General features: G+C 44.3%; 1 protein-coding gene across 4 annotated transcripts in view; it reads right to left on the reverse strand.

The window, feature by feature from the left end:
* The window catches only part of ETV4 (ETS variant transcription factor 4), a 103,754-nt gene extending 86,502 nt beyond the window's left edge, over positions 1 to 17,252 (reverse strand). The window contains exons 1-4 of one of the 4 annotated variants that reach the window (XM_068263732.1): positions 17,077 to 17,252; positions 16,282 to 16,374; positions 15,993 to 16,083; positions 15,296 to 15,343 (exon numbers count right to left, since the gene is read on the reverse strand). In XM_068263732.1, the coding sequence (XP_068119833.1) occupies positions 15,296 to 15,343; positions 15,993 to 16,083; positions 16,282 to 16,338 (196 nt within the window). In that variant the 5' untranslated portion in view covers positions 16,339 to 16,374; positions 17,077 to 17,252. Of the gene's footprint in view, positions 1 to 15,295; positions 15,344 to 15,992; positions 16,084 to 16,281; positions 16,375 to 16,756; positions 16,778 to 16,844; positions 16,867 to 17,076 lie in introns of those variants that run through there. The other 3 variants (XM_068263729.1, XM_068263731.1, XM_068263730.1) reach the window with 3 other exon arrangements.
* Between the last annotated feature and the right edge of the window lie 1,055 nt (positions 17,253 to 18,307).

Raw genomic sequence — 18,307 nt, forward strand, 5'->3', positions numbered from 1 at the left:
GACTTTTCAGATGACCAATGGGATGTTAATAATTCCATTAAGCGCGCAAAATTAATAGTGTGTATATAGCTTGGAATAAGGCCCATCAAAATCATCTGAAAAAGCATTTGATGGGCACAATTCAAAGCCGTATACAATTTGCATACAACTCTACCTCATGTCTTTTTTTTTTTTTATTTACATCACATGACGCACACCACCAATAATAGATGGCCAGAGTGCTGTGAACAAAATGCCACAGTAGAAATGGGCCTGTTTCCACTGGGGCCAAATCTGGCCCTAACCTGCAGCATTTCCCTGCCCTGGGCGGTGAAACGCTGCCTATCCCTCATGTGGGTTGAGGCCCGAATTGAACTGCAGCGTGATTATGGACGGCATGCTGAAGTTTCCCGCAGCACATACCTGAATCCCTATCGCCATGCATGGTACTGCTAAGCGATTTGGATGCATATTCACATCACTGCAAGTGCTGGCTCAGTGGAAACGCATACATTAAAACAAATATTTCCCATTCACTCAACCCCCCCCCAAAGAAAAAAAAAGCGAGAACATGTAGACACATTATGAGCACTTCGAGAGCTTTTCTGATCAGAGCATTTTCTAAAAAATGCTCCCATTGACTTGAATATAAAAACGCAGTAAAATTGGCATGAATGCAATTTTTAGAAAAATCACGATTGCAGCAATTTTAATTCAAATCAATGGGACCTGGACCCCACTACAAGACGCAATTTCTAGCGTTTTGAATTAGCATTTAGTAAGCATGAGCATTTTCTGTGAATGCAATTTGGCTAATCCCATCGTGCACGGTCGTTCCAACCCCATTGACCCCTGCACTTATTACCACGATCATTCAAAGCAGTGTTTGCGTTCGTGATTTTTTTCCACAGTACGAAATTGTGGAAGAGGGATTAGGGAACGTTCGTATCCATACTCTGAGGTCTTGTGGTGGGTATTAAGCTTAAGGAGGTGGTGGTGGTGGAGGGGGGGGGCTCTCAACAGAGAGGCATGGAACAGAGGTTGCATGCGGTGCAAATAGGACAGTAGGGTCAGCATGCTCTTGGATGATGTATTGGGGGGCATAAGTGAGGGTTAAATTGTGGGCCGACAGATTCTTCGGGCTGCATAAGGAGCATAGGTGGTCACCACTTAGAAATCACTGGGGTACATCTGCTCTTAGGGCTGGTGCACACCAAGAGTGCTTCTGAGCACTTTTAAAAATGCCATCGCTTTGAGAAGCGCTTGGCTAATGTATTTGAGTGGGATGGATCACACCAGAGCGATGAGCTTTTTTCCTCAAAACGCAAATGCATCCTGCAGCATATTTGCTGATTTCTGAGGCGATTCAGCCTCAGTGTTAAAGTATAAGAAAGTGGAAATTTGCTAGATCAGAGCAGTTTTCGAAGCATTTTTATTAACCACTTGCCGACCGCGCACTCGTAACGCGCGTCGGCAAAGTGGCAGCTGCAGGCTAATTAATCAGGAAACAGTCGCTCGCGCGAGCGGCTGCTGCTTCCTGTCAATTCACGGCGGGGGGCTCCGTGAATAGCCTGCGGGCCGCCGATCGCGGCTCGCAGGCTAAATGTAAACACATGCGGAAATAATCCGCTTTGTTTACATTTGTACAACGCTGCTAACAGTAGCAGCGTTGTACTAGATCAACGATCCCCGGCCAATCAGCGGCCGGGGATCGCTGTCACATGACAGGCAGGAGCCTGTTAGAGGCTGCACAGGACAGATCCGTTCCTGCGCAGCCTCCGATCTCCCGGGCAGGGAGGGAGGAGAGGGAGAATCCTGCGGTGGAGGGGGCTTTGAGGTGCCCCCCCCCCCGCCAGCCACAGCATGCAGGAGCGATCAGACCCCCCCCCAGCACATCATCATCAAAAAGGGGGGGCGATCTGGTCGCTCTGTCTGGTGTTTGATCTGTGCTGGGGGCTGTAGAGCCCACCCAGCACAGATCAGCGAAATCAGCGCTGGTCCTTAAGGTGGGGGGGGGGGGTAAAGGCTGGGTCATCAAGTGGTTAAAGAAGCGGTTCAGTTTACAGCTCTACTGTAACAAAAGCATTACACCAAAACGCTTTAAAAAAAAAAAAAAGAAAAAAAATCGCTAGGCAGGATTAGAAAATTCTAGAATCGCCTAGGAAAATCACTTCAAAAAGCACTAAGAGTTTGCGATTACGCTAGCGCTTTTTGGTGTGCACTGGCCCTCAATGGTCTTTAGCTAATGCATGCACGTATCAGGTGTGGATTAATACTTGAATCAGGAACCAGTCTGCCCAGTTTAGGCACAAGCTGGCTCCAACTGTTCATTTTAGGGACCCTTGGTGAGCTGCGTACGAGAGGAATCAGCGTGGGAGACTTAATCGCAGAATACAGCTGGTATATGGCTGATCCTGCTGCTGCACAAGTCCGGGCCGCGCTAAATACTATTCCCCCTCCAGGCCGCCATGGATGGTGGGGAATGAAATAATTCCGCTTCCAGCTATTGCTGGAGTCCGAATTATAGTGTTATAGAAGTAACTTCAGCTCTGACGGCGCCAAAGTTACTCCCTGTGCGCCGCTATAGCCGTAATTCATATTGCGGCCTATGGTGGCGCCCAAGTCTCCTGCGCTGGATTCACTGTGTTCGCGGTGAGCTGGTTCCCAGGATTTGTCCAGAATTTGCTGTGTTCCTGATGTTGTCTGTGGCCTCCCCATCAGAGAGAGTATAGAGGATATAGAGGATCGATGAGATGCAAATACTCACGGTATGCATGCAAACTGCACGCAGCATGGGGCTAAGCCATACAAAACTGCAAACTCTTTTCAGCTGAGCTCCATGCTGCCTGCCATTTGTATGCAATGCCAGAATATTTGCTTCTCATCGATCATCAGTAATGACACCAGACTCCAGTGTAAGCTAAAAAAAGTTCTAGTTTTTCCTCCTAAGGATATTTATAGATCAGTATCACCAGCAACTCAAGAACATTAATTTAAGCGATGAATATTTGGCATTGTCTGAATTCCAAAACTGCGATATATGCCCGACACTGACTTCTAGCCCAAGCCCAACATTAACTCTACCTATTCAATAGACATAGAGCTATGCTCACAGTCGACATTCTGTTTCCTGTAACTGCAGCAAAAGCAACAGGAAAGCAGTGCACTGTATACAGTGAAGCATAAAGTCAAAGTATATTATGCTTCACTTAATGCATGCTTTTTGCGGCACGATGCATGTTATGATGCCGCACGCCATTATACCACAATGCACCTGCCACACTGTGAACGTTGCATAGGTGGTGTATTGCAGTGCCGCAAGTTGCTTTACAAAGCGGCCTTAAGGCTTGTTCACACTAAGAGCGTTTCCGCTTTTTTTTTTTTTTTTTTTTTAAAGCCCTGGCGATTTTAAAAATTGCCTTAAAAGCGCTTCTGCAATGTAAGCTTATGTGAGTGTTCTCACATGAGCTGTGAGCCTTCTACCCAAATCGCAAACGCGGCTCCTGAACCATTTTCACAGCGTTTGCGATTCAATAGAAAGGAACTCCGAGCACCTCTCATGGGCATGCCTTTAAGACAGACTACTTTGAAACAAAGTCGTGCTATGAACCCTATGGAGGAGCCTCTTGCAATGGCCATCCATGTCACTTCCTCTTCCTGCTTCATTCAGTGATGCACTTCTCTAACATAGAAGACAGGGGTGACCTGAAAGTTATAACATAGCCAAGATGGCAGCTGCAATTAAACTGAAATCGAATGAAAACTATTTGATGTAGAACGGCGATTCAGGCATCAAATGAAAGATGAGAGCACAAGCTACAGAAAGGTATGCATCTTTAAATACTTTGCAGTACTGGTCAGAGTCTTAAAGGCATGCCCATGAGAGGTGCTCGAAGTCCCTTTAAATAAATACATAAATTGTATTTATTCATTTTCGGGGCAAAGTGTTCACTTCCTGACCGATGTCAGGAAGCGGGGGAAAAAAAAAAAACACATTGCTACACAAAAGCGCTTGGAAAAAAACAAAAAACCTGCTCAGTGCTTGCTATTTATAATGTTAACAAGGCCTTAAAGGATACATGATGTGAAAAATAATTCTAGCAGATTACCTTGGGCTTCCTCCAGCCCCTAGAGGCCTCTGTATCCCTCGCCCCCGCTCTGCCTTCAGCCACTCTTCTGGGGTTCCCCTCCTGCGCATGCGCACGGATGAGCCACTTACAGTCGCGCTCCTGTTGCTGGGAGTGTTCTGAGCAGGCGACACAAGAAGAGTGGCTGAAAGCAGAACAGTGGTGAGGGACACAGTCTTCTAGGGGGTGGGGAAGTTCCCAACGTATTGGGTAAATATTATTAGCACCAAATACTGTATCTATATCAGACACCCAACAAAAAGAAAGAGGGACAAGTATGTTACTACTGAGAATCTGTATTTAAAAGGATAACTAATGACATGTATATGGAGGCTGCCATATTCATTTCCTTTTAAACTATGCCAGTTGCCTGGCTGTTCTGTTGATGATCTTTCTTTCAGCCATACCCCCTGAACAAGCATGCAGCAGATCAGGCGTTTCTGACATTGTCAGATCTGACAAGATTAGCTGCATGCTTGTTTCTGGTGTTATTCAGATGCCACTGCAGCCAAAATAGACCAACAGGACAGCTAGGCAACTGGTATGGTTTAGAGGGAAATAAATATGGCCCCCTCCACATCCTTCTCGCTACGGTTGTCCTTTAAACCCTCCGGGGTGCCGCTGTGTGGGTTCCAGGCAGTGAGAGAGCCTGGGACCCCCACGGCCCCCCCGGTTGTATGGGGGCATTGGGAAGCCTCCTCGTGGCCCCCCTGGATAGTGCTAATGTAGCATGCACTAATTCCCGCAGGGCAATTGCTTTGCGGTGTTGGTTTTTGACCCTGCATTTTTTGGCATGCGAAAGTAAATGCATATTTGCATGAGCAATGTCTCGTGATCAGCCAATAGGCCAAATTTGCAAAGCCAGATTTGTCAGGTTCACTTGGTTGATGCACACATTTCCTCTCTGGTGTAATTAGCAATACATACAATCGCCCCTACTGCCTACTGTGATCAGTAGGGACCCTCATTCGGATTCCGTGGAATGGAAATTTCTGATCGGAAAATCAGATTTACTTCAACTCTGTCATTTTAGCCCGATCACAGAACTTGGAAGCACTGGACCAATAAGAATGCAGAATTTTTCAGCAAACATCAGATCACAGTTGTAAAAGAAAGACTAAAATACTCCTCGAAAATGTTTAGGGCATATTCACAGGGGGACGCTGCGATGTAATGCAACGTTAAAGTCGCAACGCAGCATTAACACTGCGTTGCTGTGGCATATAGTGGATAATACAGGAGATGAAAAGTATGCCGCTCTTTATCTGTTAACATCTGCGTTTAGAGATAGCGCACTGCAAGCAGTGAGTTACCATAACACAGCATTTACAATGTGATGTTAATGTCACTCTGTGAATTCTTAACATTACAGTGCGTTAACCTGCCTTACAATAACATCCCACTGTGAATGCGCCCTCAATCGGAAAAATGGCAAGTTGGAAAACTTAAATTGCAAGACTGATTTTCCAAACTTTTTTTATCCCCCTTTTCTTATTTGCATTCCGATGCCCCCCCCCCCCCCTTGAATTTCTGCAGAATCCAAAACAGCCATATTCGACCATCCCTAGTAGTAATCAGCAGACATCCACAATATATAGATGGGTGGCAAAGCAGGCGATTGGGAAACGGCGATCGCCAGACCTCAAGTAATTCCTTCTGCGCTACTACGGCGCCAGTTTAGCGGCAGCAGGGAGAGCGGTCATTCAGCTCGCCCTGCACCCAAACAACACGTCTGCATGGGTGGCACCCAAGTCATGTCAATTCAGATATGGAAAAACATACCAGAAGTTTTATTTCTTTGTATTCATATACACAACCCAGATCACTAAAATCCCTAAAATCCATCATCCACATCAGTTGTCTATATCCATTGCCTCGATAGCCTCAGTTTCAATCCCGATTCCAAGAGTGGAAATATTTTTAGCAGCAGCACAAAAAGCAGACGAGTTTTGGAAGAGTTTCCCATTACCAGCAGCCTGTGCACGGTGTTGTATAGACAGAATATACGTTCGGAAGAATGAAAACAATTTATGAAATAGCAGTTCTGCAGAAATAAGACCACATTACAAGGGATTATGACTCATCTTACAGTAGCTTTCAATTTATGTCTTTCCTGGGCAAATCTGCTCCTAACCACTGCCGATTTAAAAGACAAATACATTGGGCTGTATCCGCTATGTAAATTGCACCACACATTCGTTGTAGAGAAGACTACCAAGCAGCAGTCGCAGTGGTCGTAACCAAAATTAGTGTAAGCTGCAAAAGTCAAACTTTATTGCACATTCCAGAAAGTACAACTAGAACTACATCTCTTCCATTCGCAAGGCTACGTTCCCAGTGGTGCAATGCAGTGCAACTGCAATATTGTAAGGTGGCTTAACGCACTACACGCCTATGCAATGTTCACAGCACCCCGAGTGCGGGATAATGGAATGCAACATCCCAATGCACTGCATCAGAGATGGATTTATCCCCAACCTAAACACCCTGGACTGACTTCAAAAAATATTAGTGAGGAAGAGATCTCAGACATCCTCCGCCAGACAACCTGCGACCTGGACCCTGGACCAACTAAACATATGCTGAAATGTCCTGACCTGCTTGGTCCAGCTTTTCACAAAATAGTAAATTGCTCTCTGCAAGCAGGGAGGTTTCCTACCTCTTTAAAAGAAGGAATCATCAAGCCCCTTCTTAAAAAACCTTCCATGGATCCAGATGCTATGAGCCGCTACAGACCTGTCTCCAACCTCCCCTTCTTAGGTAAAGTTATTGAAAAGGCTGTCTATGGGCTGGTGCACACCAAAAACCGCTAGCAGATCCGCAAAATGCTAGCAAATTTTGAAACGCTTTTTCTTCTTTTTCTGTAGCGTTTCAGCTAGCATTTTGCGGTTTTGTGAAGCGTTTTTGGTGTAGTAGATTTCATGTATTGTTACAGTAAAGCTGTTACTGAACAGCTACTGTAACAAAAAACACCTGGTAAACCGCTCTGAAGTGCCGTTTTTCAGAGCGGTTTGCGGTTTTCCTATACTTAACATTGAGGCAGAAACGCATCCGCAATCCAAAATCTGCAGCAGCCCGGGAGTATGCGTTTCTGCAAAACGCCTCCCGCTCTGGTGTGCACCAGCCCATTGAAATACATTACCCTAGCGGATCCGCACCCGCAAGCAGATCGCAAACCGCAGCAGAAACGCTCTGGCGTGCACTAGGCCTATCTGCTACTTGAAACCAGGCTGTCAGTAAACAACATCCTGGACCCTCTACAATCTGGCTTTAAGAAACACCACAGCTGTGAAACAGCCCTCATGCAAGTCTGCAACGATCTGCTCATGGCAAGGGACAGAGGGGAATGTTCCATCCTAATCCTGCTGGATCTCTCAGCGGCTTTTGATACAGTTGACCATGAAATCCTGCTTAACAGACTGCAGGAGTACTGTGGCATCAGTGGATCAGTCCTCCAGTGGTTCAGATCATTCCTGACTGACAGAACACAGTATCCCTAGGACCTATAATGTCCAAATCTGCACCTCTACAATTCGGAGTGCCACAAGGATCAATCCTATCCCCTCTGCTGTTTGCAATCTACATGTTGCCACTTGGTACACTTATCCAACGACATGGCCTGACGTACCACTGCTACGCCGATGACACACAGCTATACCTGTCCTTCAAACCTGGTGGAACAGACTACTCCAAAAATAAACGGTTGCTTAGCTGAGCTACAGGCATGGATGAATGATAACTGGTTGAAACTGAATGCTGACAAAACTGAGGTCCTCTTTGTCCAAAGCCAGTGCTCACCATCAAAACAGCTCTATCCTAAAGCAACACCAATCAGGATTGGGAATTCAGACATAAACAGCTCCAACCTTGTGCGCAGTCTTGGTGTACTAATCGATGGGGATTTAAGTTTAAGAAACCAAATTTCATCTGTAGTTAAATCTTCCTACTTTCATCTGAAGAACATTGCAAAGATTAAACATCTGATTCCCCCAGAGGATCTTCCAACCAGGGCTGTGGAGTCGGTCCAAAAATCCACCGACTCCGACTCCTCAGTTTAGGATTCCACCGACTCCGACTCCACGACTCAGACTCCTCTAATTTGCATATTACAATTTTGTTGATTAAAAGTATGTAACATGAAATTCGTCTCTTAACTGCCAACGCTTAGGAATTTTACAAGACAACTGAAGTGAGAAGGATATGTAGACTACTATATTTATTCCCTTTAGACTAAAACTAGTCCTTGGTAAGAGTACTTGTAAAAGGTACAAACCGGAACAAAGAACATCTATCAGGCTCTAGGCAATGTAAGTGTGGTTGCATGTAAGAATGATGTGCAGGTACTCTTCAGGGGAATGAGGAGATTGTAAACAGACAACACCTCTGTGTTCAATGTGCACAGCATTCTCAGTGGATTCCCTGCAGCTCTGTGGGGAGTGCATATGTAGAGTATACTACTACTGTGTAACAAAGTAAACCTGAGACAGATGAAATGTTTTATACATACCTGGGGCTTCCTCCAGCTGCCTTCAGGATAATCAGTCCCTCGTTGTCCTCCTCCACCACCTGGATCTTCTGCTATGAGTCCAGGTACTTGAGCCAGTCAGGCGTAGTGCGCATGCACACACTCCGCCGCCAGGAGCATACTACACCTTTGCAGCACTATTGCGCAGGTGCAGAATGTTCCTGGCTGTGGGAGCGGCATGCGGCCGGACAGCGCTGACTGGCTGAATTACCAGGACTCATAGCAGAAGATCCGGGTGGTGGAGGACAGTGAGGGACTGATTAGCCTGAAGGGGGCTGGAGGAAGCCCCAGGTATGTATAAAAGTTTACTTTTCATCCGTCTCAGTTACCCTTTAATTTGTAGTCACCAAACCAAATTTTAATAACATATCAAATTATTTGATTTCATCAGCAAAGGGAGTGCATACATTTGCATAAATCAGCATCAATGCAGAATTATTTCCATCTCGTTGACCATCTCTATTAGTGACACGGCTACACATCAGGCTTTATTCTTACAGCATAGATGTTATTTAGTATATATAAGAGATTCCTGTGTACACATCATATATACAGTCACAATCAGATATGTATATCTGACCTTAAAAATACGGGGACTGCTTTATTGAAGCAGCACAAGTAACTAATTTTGATTGGTTTATTTCATTTTTGTGGACTAAGCACAGCTATTACTGTATATATACATTATTTTTAATGACTTATCTGAGAAATAGAACATTTTATCATATTTTCTATTTTAATTACAGTTACAAATTCATTAGGAGTCAGAGTCGGAGCATTTTTTCCCGACTCAGACTCCAGGCACCCAAAATTGCCCGACTCCGACTCCACAGCCCTGCTTCCAACCCTAGTTCACACCTTCATCACATCACGGCTGGATTACTGCAATGCCCTTTATGCTGGCCTCCCCAAAAAGGACCTGCGTCGCCTGCAATTAGTGCAGAATGCTGCTGCCAGATTGCTAACAAACCAGCCTCGCCACTGTCACATTACACCGATCCTTCACTCACTGCACTGGCAGTGGCTACCAGTAGAATGGAGAATACTCTTCAAGATTGGACTGCTGACATTCAAATCCCTGCACAATCTGGGCCCTGGATACATGAAGGACTTGCTGAAGCTGCAACACACCTCTCACAACCTCAGATCAGCAAGTTCTATAAACTTGGTCACTCCCAGAGTGCACCTCAAAAAATCTGGAGGCAGAGCCTTCTGTCATGCTGCCCCTACTCTTTGGAACTCCCTGCCACACCCAGTAAAGACAGCACCATCCCTGGAGCTATTCAAATCCAGACTGAAAAGCCACCTGTTTAGCCTGGCATTTCCGGACTTATAAAATTCTTGCTCTGTACCACGATGGTCTGAGCCATGCTTATGCGCTTTGAGTCCTATGGGAGAAAAGCGCTCTACAAATGTTATTTGTTGTTGATAGAGATGTAATGGGGGCCTGGGCAAGGTAGTAGATTTGGGGTCTCCTTGTGCTCTTTTTGGTAAGCTGAAGTGGAGAGAGGTCAGAGAAGTTGACAGGAGGGCCCCTTGCCTAGTGCATGATCCTGCTCTGCACTGCATGTGTTGCCCCCAAAAAAAAACAAAAAACAAAAAACAAAAAAAAAAAACACGAGGGAGTCAACATTGACAGCAATGCATACTTTTTGACTGCACGTGACAATACACGGGTAATGTGCGGCGCCACTTTCCCATTCCATTGTGTTCCTCCTGTTACAGAGAACGCAAACGCCCACTTACAACCTAGCCAAAGTGGTTCTGTGGTTGCTAAAAGCCATGTGCACATGCAAGCACGCGACAACAAGTGAGTGACGGAGGGGAAAGATGAATCATCGGTGCTGGAGGCGATTGGAGAGGTGAGGGACAGCGCTGCTGGGGGGTGGGAGATGGAAGCATCTGGTCACCTATACTCTTGACACCAATACTACAAGGGCAGCACTTTACAGAATACATAGTCATGTCACGAGTGTCCTCAGAGAAGCTCACAATCTAATCTCTGCTTCATGTATAGTAAATAAGGCTTTTTTTTTTTTTTTTTTTTTTTTTTTAAGAGGGGGCTTCATTCAAAGTTTCCTGTTGATGTCCATGGTGTGTGAATTACACCGCTGCTAAGTTAATGTACATTTGGCCCCAGGGCTGTGGAGTTGGTACAAAAATCATCCGACTCAGTTTATGAAACCACGATTCCGACTCCAGGTACCCAAAATTGCTCCGACTCCAATTCCGACTCCACAGCCCGGTTTGGCCCTACCCATTAGGTCATCACCACACCCTTTTTTCCAGTGACACAATTTTTTTTTTTTTGCTGCAGTGAAGCATGCCACAGGTCGGCAGCTACCCCGGCACCTGCATAGCACCCTTAATTGAAAAATCCTGGAGCCGCTCTGTTCACACTACTGCTAATTCACTAAGCAAGGTCAGCATAATGCTAAAACAACATCAGTACAGAACAGAGCACCTCAGTCTAACCACAGATTACAGTGAAGAAGGATTTCATCAAGGCCATTCATTTCACCATATTCAACCTTGTCATCAGGGATAGTCAATAAGATACTAATTATTCAGAGCTGATGCAAGTTTTATGCAGCTTGGAATCGGACCAATGCTTCATTTGGTTTGGCTATTTCCAAACAGTTTATAAATTAGCATAACATTTACATCTTAGCATTACTATCGCCTTGTTGACCTATCCTACCTGCCAGTGGTAGACCAGGTCAATGATGGGGTATTGTAAAGAATACCTTACCCTCGTTTCAACAATACAAAGTGACTACAGGTGTAACCCGCTAGCACAGATTGACTGTCACCTACTTTCATCCCGATCTCACACACACAGCTTTGACTCGATTGTGACTGGCCAATCAGTAAGCATGTGTGCATGCGTGGAGCTACCGAGCGTATATTAACTCAAGAACCCCGTAACGGAATTAGCATGGGCACGCCAGGGTCTGTCCCGGAAGACATTAAGTGGCAGCTGAAGCCATAAGTCACCACATTAGGGTCACGTTAAAGGTTGCAACCATAATAGGCCAGAGTATTTTTCTATTGAGAGATCTTCTATCTGGGTAGTATTCTACAAGTACCAAGTGAAGTGGGTGGAGTTAAGAGATACAATTATGAAAGGCTCAGATGTGTGCCCCAAGGATTTTACTGTTAGTTTTAACCTATTTTATGGCTTATTCAGCCAGACATAGAAAAAGAATAATTTAAAAGATTTGAATCCCTGGCCAAGTGTGTCTGTGTGGGTTTTCCTCCAGGCACTCTGGTTTCCTCCCATATCCCAAAAACATACAGATAAGTTGATTGGCTTCCCCTAAATTAGCCCTAGACTATGGTACACACACACAAAATATAGACATACAGTGGTTTGCAAAAGTATTATGCCCCTGGAAGTTTTCCACATTTTGTCATATTACTGCCACAAACATGAATCAATTTTATTGGAATTCCATGTGAAAGACGAATACAAAGTGATATACACGTGAGAAGGGGAACGAAAATCATACATGGTTCCAAACATTTAAAAAAAAAATAAAAAATAATAATAATAATAATAATTATAATTGCATAGTGGGGTGTGTGTAATTATTCAGCCCCGAGTCAATACTTTGTAGAACCACCTTTTGCTACAAATTACAGCTGCCAGTCTTTTAGGGTATGTCTCTACCAGCTTTGCACATCTAGAGACTGAAATCCTTGCCCATTCTTCTTTGCAAAACAGCTCCAGCTCAGTCAGATTAGATGGACAGCGTTTAAGAACAGCAGTTTTCAGATCTTGCCACATATTCTCGATTCTGGATTTAGATCTGGACTTTGACTGGGCCATTCTAACACATGGATAGGTTTTGTTTTAAACCATTCCATTGTTGCCCTGGCTTTATGTTTAGGGTCGTTGTCCTGCTGGAAGGTGAACCTCCGCTCCAGTCTCAAGTCTTTTGCAGACTCCAAGAGGTTTTCTTCCAAGATTGCCCTGTATTTGGCTCCATCCATCTTCCCATCAACTCTGACCAGCTTCCGGAGCAGTGCTTTTCAGCGCTGCTAGATTTGGGCGCAGCTAGCGCCTCCATAGACTATAATAGGAATCACTCCTATTGCAGCGCTCAGTGAGTAACGTCGGGTCCGGCAGAAGACGGAGCCGAGGTTGCTTTAAAAAAAAAAAAAAAAAAAAACAAACAAAAAAAAAAAACTACAATAATTCGGCCTCCAGCAATCGCTGGAAGCCGAATTATTTCATTCCCCCACTATCCATGTCGGCCTGGAGGGGGAATAGTAATTAAAACGGCCCGGACTTATGCAGAAGCAGGATCAGCCATATACCGCTGAATCCTGCGCCCAAGTCTACAGGCGCCAATTTCAAATGTACTCCCAGCTTCCCTGTCCCTGCTGAAGAGAACCACCCCCAGAGCATGATGCTGCCACCACCATATTTGACAGTGGGGATGGTGTGTTCAGAGTGATGTGCAGTTGCATTTTGGTCTCATCTAACCAGAGCACCGTCTTCCATGTTTGCAGTGTCCCCCACATGGCTTGTGGCAGTGTCCCCCACATGGCTTTGTGCGAGTTTAGGTGGCTGGCCTTGTCTTGGTAGGTTTACAGTTGTGCCATACTCCTTCCATTTCTGAATGATCGCTTGAACAGTGCTCAGTGGGATGTTCAAGGCTTTGGAAATCTTTTTGTAGCCAAAGCCTGCTTTAAATTTCTCAATAACTTTATCCCTGACCTGTCTGGTGTGTTCTTTGGACTTCATGGTGTTGTTGCTCCCAAGAGTCTCTTAGACAATCTCTGAGGCCATCACAGAGCAGCTGTATTTGTACTGACATTAGATTACACACAGGTGCACTGTATTTAGTCATTAGCACTCATCAGGCAATGTCTATGGGCAACTGACTGCTCTCATATCAAAGGGGGCTGAATAATTACGCACACCCCACTTTGCAGTTATTTGTAAAAAATGTTTGGAATCATGTATGATTTTCGTTCCACTTCTCATGTGTACACCACTTTGTATTGGTCTTTCGAGTGGAATTCCAATAAAACTGATTTATGTTTGTGGCAGTAATATGACAAAATGTGAAAAACTTCAAGGGGGCCCGAATACTTTTGCAAACCACTGTATGACTAGGGTAGGGATTAGAATGTGAGCCCCTCTGAGGGACAGTTAAATAAGACAATATACTCTATACAGCGCTATATAAATACTAAATAATGATGGAGCGTTACCGCTAGTATCACGCATTACACTAGTTGAGTACCGTGGGTTGCACTAATAATGTGAATCATAGTACACAGTGCAGTTAGTAAGGGTAATATTGCTGTGCGATGTCTGTGCACGCCAATATTACCACCGTTTCCTGTGGCCCCATAGTGTGATCATAGCCTAATTTGACAATTAGGCTTGCTTCCCATGGTTTATCTCAGAGCAGACCAGTTCAGTCGGTAACCTTTACCCACTCCTCAGCAATCGCGTTTTAACAGACTACACACCACAACATGTCACTGAACGCAACCTTCGAGAAATTAAAACCTGCACAAGCCCGACATCAAACCATGACACAAAGAAACCTCCATATATAAATAAAGACAGACTAAGGTGAAATATATATGCAAACCCAAGTCACAAACTATTGCATCTCAACAACAGATCACTGATAACGTCAGTTTACTATAAAACACTTTCATACCAAAAAAAAAAAAAAAAAAAAAAAAAAAAAAAAAAAAAAAAAAAAAAGTTATATATACGGTACTTTCCTTTTGGGACAATTGCCTACCAGTGATGACTCATGCTCTGTCCCATGCAATAACTGCAGCCCTTACCAAGTATTGCAATTTTTGCAGTGCTGCAGAATAGATTAGTGCCCCATGAATAAATAATAATTCATCTCCAACCAGCTTGAAAACAACCCTGCAGACTACACAAATCCACATTATGCTATTTACTTGAAGATAATTAGGCTCTAAGGAATTTGCTTCCCTTTCAAGCCAGTATTGGGAAAAAAAAAAAACCAAAAAAAAAAAACCACACAATCAAGAGATGCGAGCAACAAAATTCATTACAAAAGACAGCAGTCAGAAACTTAAGAAAAACAAAACAAAAATTACAAATAGCATATATGTAACTCCATCACAAGTAGTAATGTTGCCAGCCAAGCAATGATGCAGAAAGGAGGGGGGTATCCAGGAAGTAGCACAAGGCCCACATTTTCTCAAACTAATACAACTGTTTATATAATCTCATCCTTAGGGCTCTTTTCCACTATGAAATGCGATCGCGATTGCGATCGCGATTACGATCGCGATCGCAATCGCGTTTCAATTTCCACCATGCGATTGCGATTGAGCTACTATGCTCATTATAGTCCAGCTCAATCGCATACAAAACGCGGCAGGACGACGATTGCGCTTTGACCAAAATCGCATCGCAATCGGATCGCACTAATGGAAATTGCTGCTGCAGTTTCCATTAGTTTAATGTACCTTGCGATTTGCAGTCAGAAGCAAATCGCAAATCGCAGGCTAGTGGAAAAAGGCCCTTAAACAGGTTCCGAAACATTAGCAGGAAATTATTCCTCAACAGCACAAAGAAAATCCTTAAATATACCAAGAAAGCAGTGATAAATTGGTTTGAAGGATAGGAAATAGTTAAAGGTAGAAAACCTACCTTCCGATAACCAGGCTTCTTGGAACTGACTCAAATCTTGGAATAGATCTGTAAAGAAAAAAAAACATTTTTTTTTTATTAGACTGAATCTAGAATCAATTGCTCAAAAATATCCATGAAGATACTAAACCACTTATATCGGCGTCATCTTATATCGGAATAGGATTCCAATTATAAATGTATTTAGACTGTCTACAGAGGTATGCATGAATGTCCTAGTACAATGCAGTTAAAATAGAGAGATTAGGCGATAGAGTTATGGACAGGGAAATTGCTTCATAAAACAAATAACTCATTAGTGCCTAATAACTAAAATGGAAAATATACTCAAGGCAGATGTGACTGAGACATCACGTTTAGATATAGAAAAGATTGATAGGGATTTCTCATTCAGGAATCCTACAAGAAAATAGTGAGAGATAAGACCATACCATGTATATAGTATAATGTGTGTTTAAAAATTTGTATTGCGTTAAATTAGTATTCTATGCATTGATTGGAGAGTACATAAACTCCAACTGGCATCAATCCAAAATAAAATAAGTGAAATTTAACAATAATAATAATAATAATAATGGGAGGGGTTACAAAGCAATGTGGCCTGATTTTAAATTGGTCGATCTTATTCCTAATGATCATGCGACTGGACAATTCACCCGGCATCCATACACTAATCCGCTGTAAAGATTGACGTTACCTTCAGATTCTTGTGGTGGCAGATCTGCATCCATGAATTTCCTTCTGCCTCCCAAGGAGTATCGGTCTACATCTCTGTGCCCTTGAGAATTCTACACAAATGAATAAATATATAAATATCAGCAAAAATAAATTAAAGCAAATAAACTTGTATGCATTAAAAAGCAAGATCTTGTGTAATGCATAGTAAGGACACAGAGGAGAAAACAAGGTTGACCTATAAACTGTAATAAAGTTGCTGCAGAGACAAACTAGAATTCAACGCTGCAAGGTATGCTGTAAAGACGTACATTTGTCAGAGTGTAAGGCACTTGCTGATCCAGGTAACCTCTCGTCCTATGGTCCATCTGTTAACTGTATGTTGTCATGGAGGAGTCAGCAATCTGCGAAGACAGGAAAGGGGAGGGGGGAGGCATGAATGGAGAGCACAAACATGCATACATAATAAGGTCCATTCACAAAAAATGCACAAGGGAGGGGGTGGAGGGAAGGAGACAGGAATGGGGTGTCTAGTTAAGACAAGCTGTGGCCAATTAGCCATTGGGCTGAAACCAACAAAACATTAACTGGAGGAGAGATTACTAAAAATATAAATATATGTTATATAAAAATAAATAAAGTGGAGGCTGAAAACAGGAGGCCTCGGATATGCACCAAAGTTTCTCTTTACAGGAAATCTAAAAAAATGTGTTCTGGGGAGGCAACTCGTCAGAAAGGAACACAGAGGCTGTATCTAGATACTTTGAAACTGTAAAAAATACACACATCCGGGGCAGTAGAGCCTAGGCTACTAACTGTGCCGTTATCCTCTGAGCTGCCTGCTGGGAACATATGGCCTCCCCCAGCCACTCACTATCAGCCCTGCTGCAGAGGAAAGGAGACTTGCAGAGCTGGGCAATTCCTACAACAATCAGCGGGTATTTGTACAGCTCAAGGCCGATCACAATAGAGCCAGGAGATCACCAGTCTACTTGGCTGGGTTTATTTCTCAAGGGTGTGTTCGACATGATCAGACCCCTCCTTTACTGGGACAGAAAAAAAATAGCATGAAAAATAAGTTTCCCCGAACAGCTCGGCTTCCTCACCTCGGCTCTGTCTGTGCTGCAGAAAGGTCTCGCTGCCTGTAATCTGCAGGGAAGGGGAGGGAAGGGAGCCTTTAACAGCCCCAGATTTAAAGTGCTGATTTGAAAGGACTTGTTTTTCTCGCAGCTCAGACAGTTGTTTGCCCGAGGGAAGCAGCGATTGGCGAGTTTCCTCTTTCATGCTCTCACATTTCCCCTGCTCTCTTTTGTTTCATTGAGTTTTTTTTGTGAATGAAAGCCTGCCTGAGCCCGGCCGGCCAATAGCGGCGCTCACTGTGCGCCCCGGCTAGCCAATGGGAGGAGTGGTGGGCACGAGGGGAGGGGCGGGGCTGGAAAAAAAGCTTTCCACAGAGAACTCTGGCACCCATTCATAAATTAGAGCTGTAGAACAGAACGGGGCTTCATTCATGGAGGAAGGGAGGGGAGGGGGCAGAGCCCAGAGCGGGACACCATGGTGTTCAGGAAACTCGCTGAACTTGAGTGAATAGTACTGCAGTGCACACACCGCGCTAGGCTCGCTGCTAAATAAGCAGAGACCATTGCCATTTCCTTATACCAGGAACTGTGCTCAGCTTGCAGAGAGAACTGCCATACGTTAGTTCCAATGGAATCTGGAATGCCCTGCATTAGCTAGCTGACAAACTTTGCACCTATTCTGATCTTGTGCAAGATAACCAGTTTGCAAAGACATTAGGCTCTAAGTGGAGTTTATATTAATCCCCCCCCCCCCCCCCCCCCCTAGTTTAGCACTGATCTGTCCTCTTTCATATGTTACTAAGGTAAGGCAAGCAGTTGTGAGAGTTTTTCACTGCCTATCAACTGATTGTTGAAAAGCGCCCTTAGGCCCCATCCACACTTAAAAGCGCAAAACGCTGGCAATAACCACTGGCGTTCTGCGGGAGTGATTTTTCCGCGATTACACGCGGAAAAATCACTGGACGGTGCAGCGATTTTCTGCGATCGCGTTTAGCGCTTCTATAGCACTAACGCGATCGCTGGGAAATCGCCTGAGAATGGTGCAGGCTATGCGTTTGCGTTTGGCGATCTCCATTAATCGCCAGCGATTACCGCTAATCGCCCAAGTAAGAACGAGCCCACAGGGTTTTATAGCACTAGCGCTCTAAAAACCGCTAGCGATTGAGCGTTTTGCCAAAATCGCCGGCAAAACGCTCTAGTGCAGGGGTCTCAAACTCAATTTACCTGGGGGCCACAGGAGGCAAAGTCAGGATGAGGC

This window comes from Hyperolius riggenbachi, chromosome 12 (assembly GCF_040937935.1).
Source record: "Hyperolius riggenbachi isolate aHypRig1 chromosome 12, aHypRig1.pri, whole genome shotgun sequence".
NCBI classification, from domain to species: Eukaryota; Metazoa; Chordata; class Amphibia; order Anura; family Hyperoliidae; genus Hyperolius; species Hyperolius riggenbachi.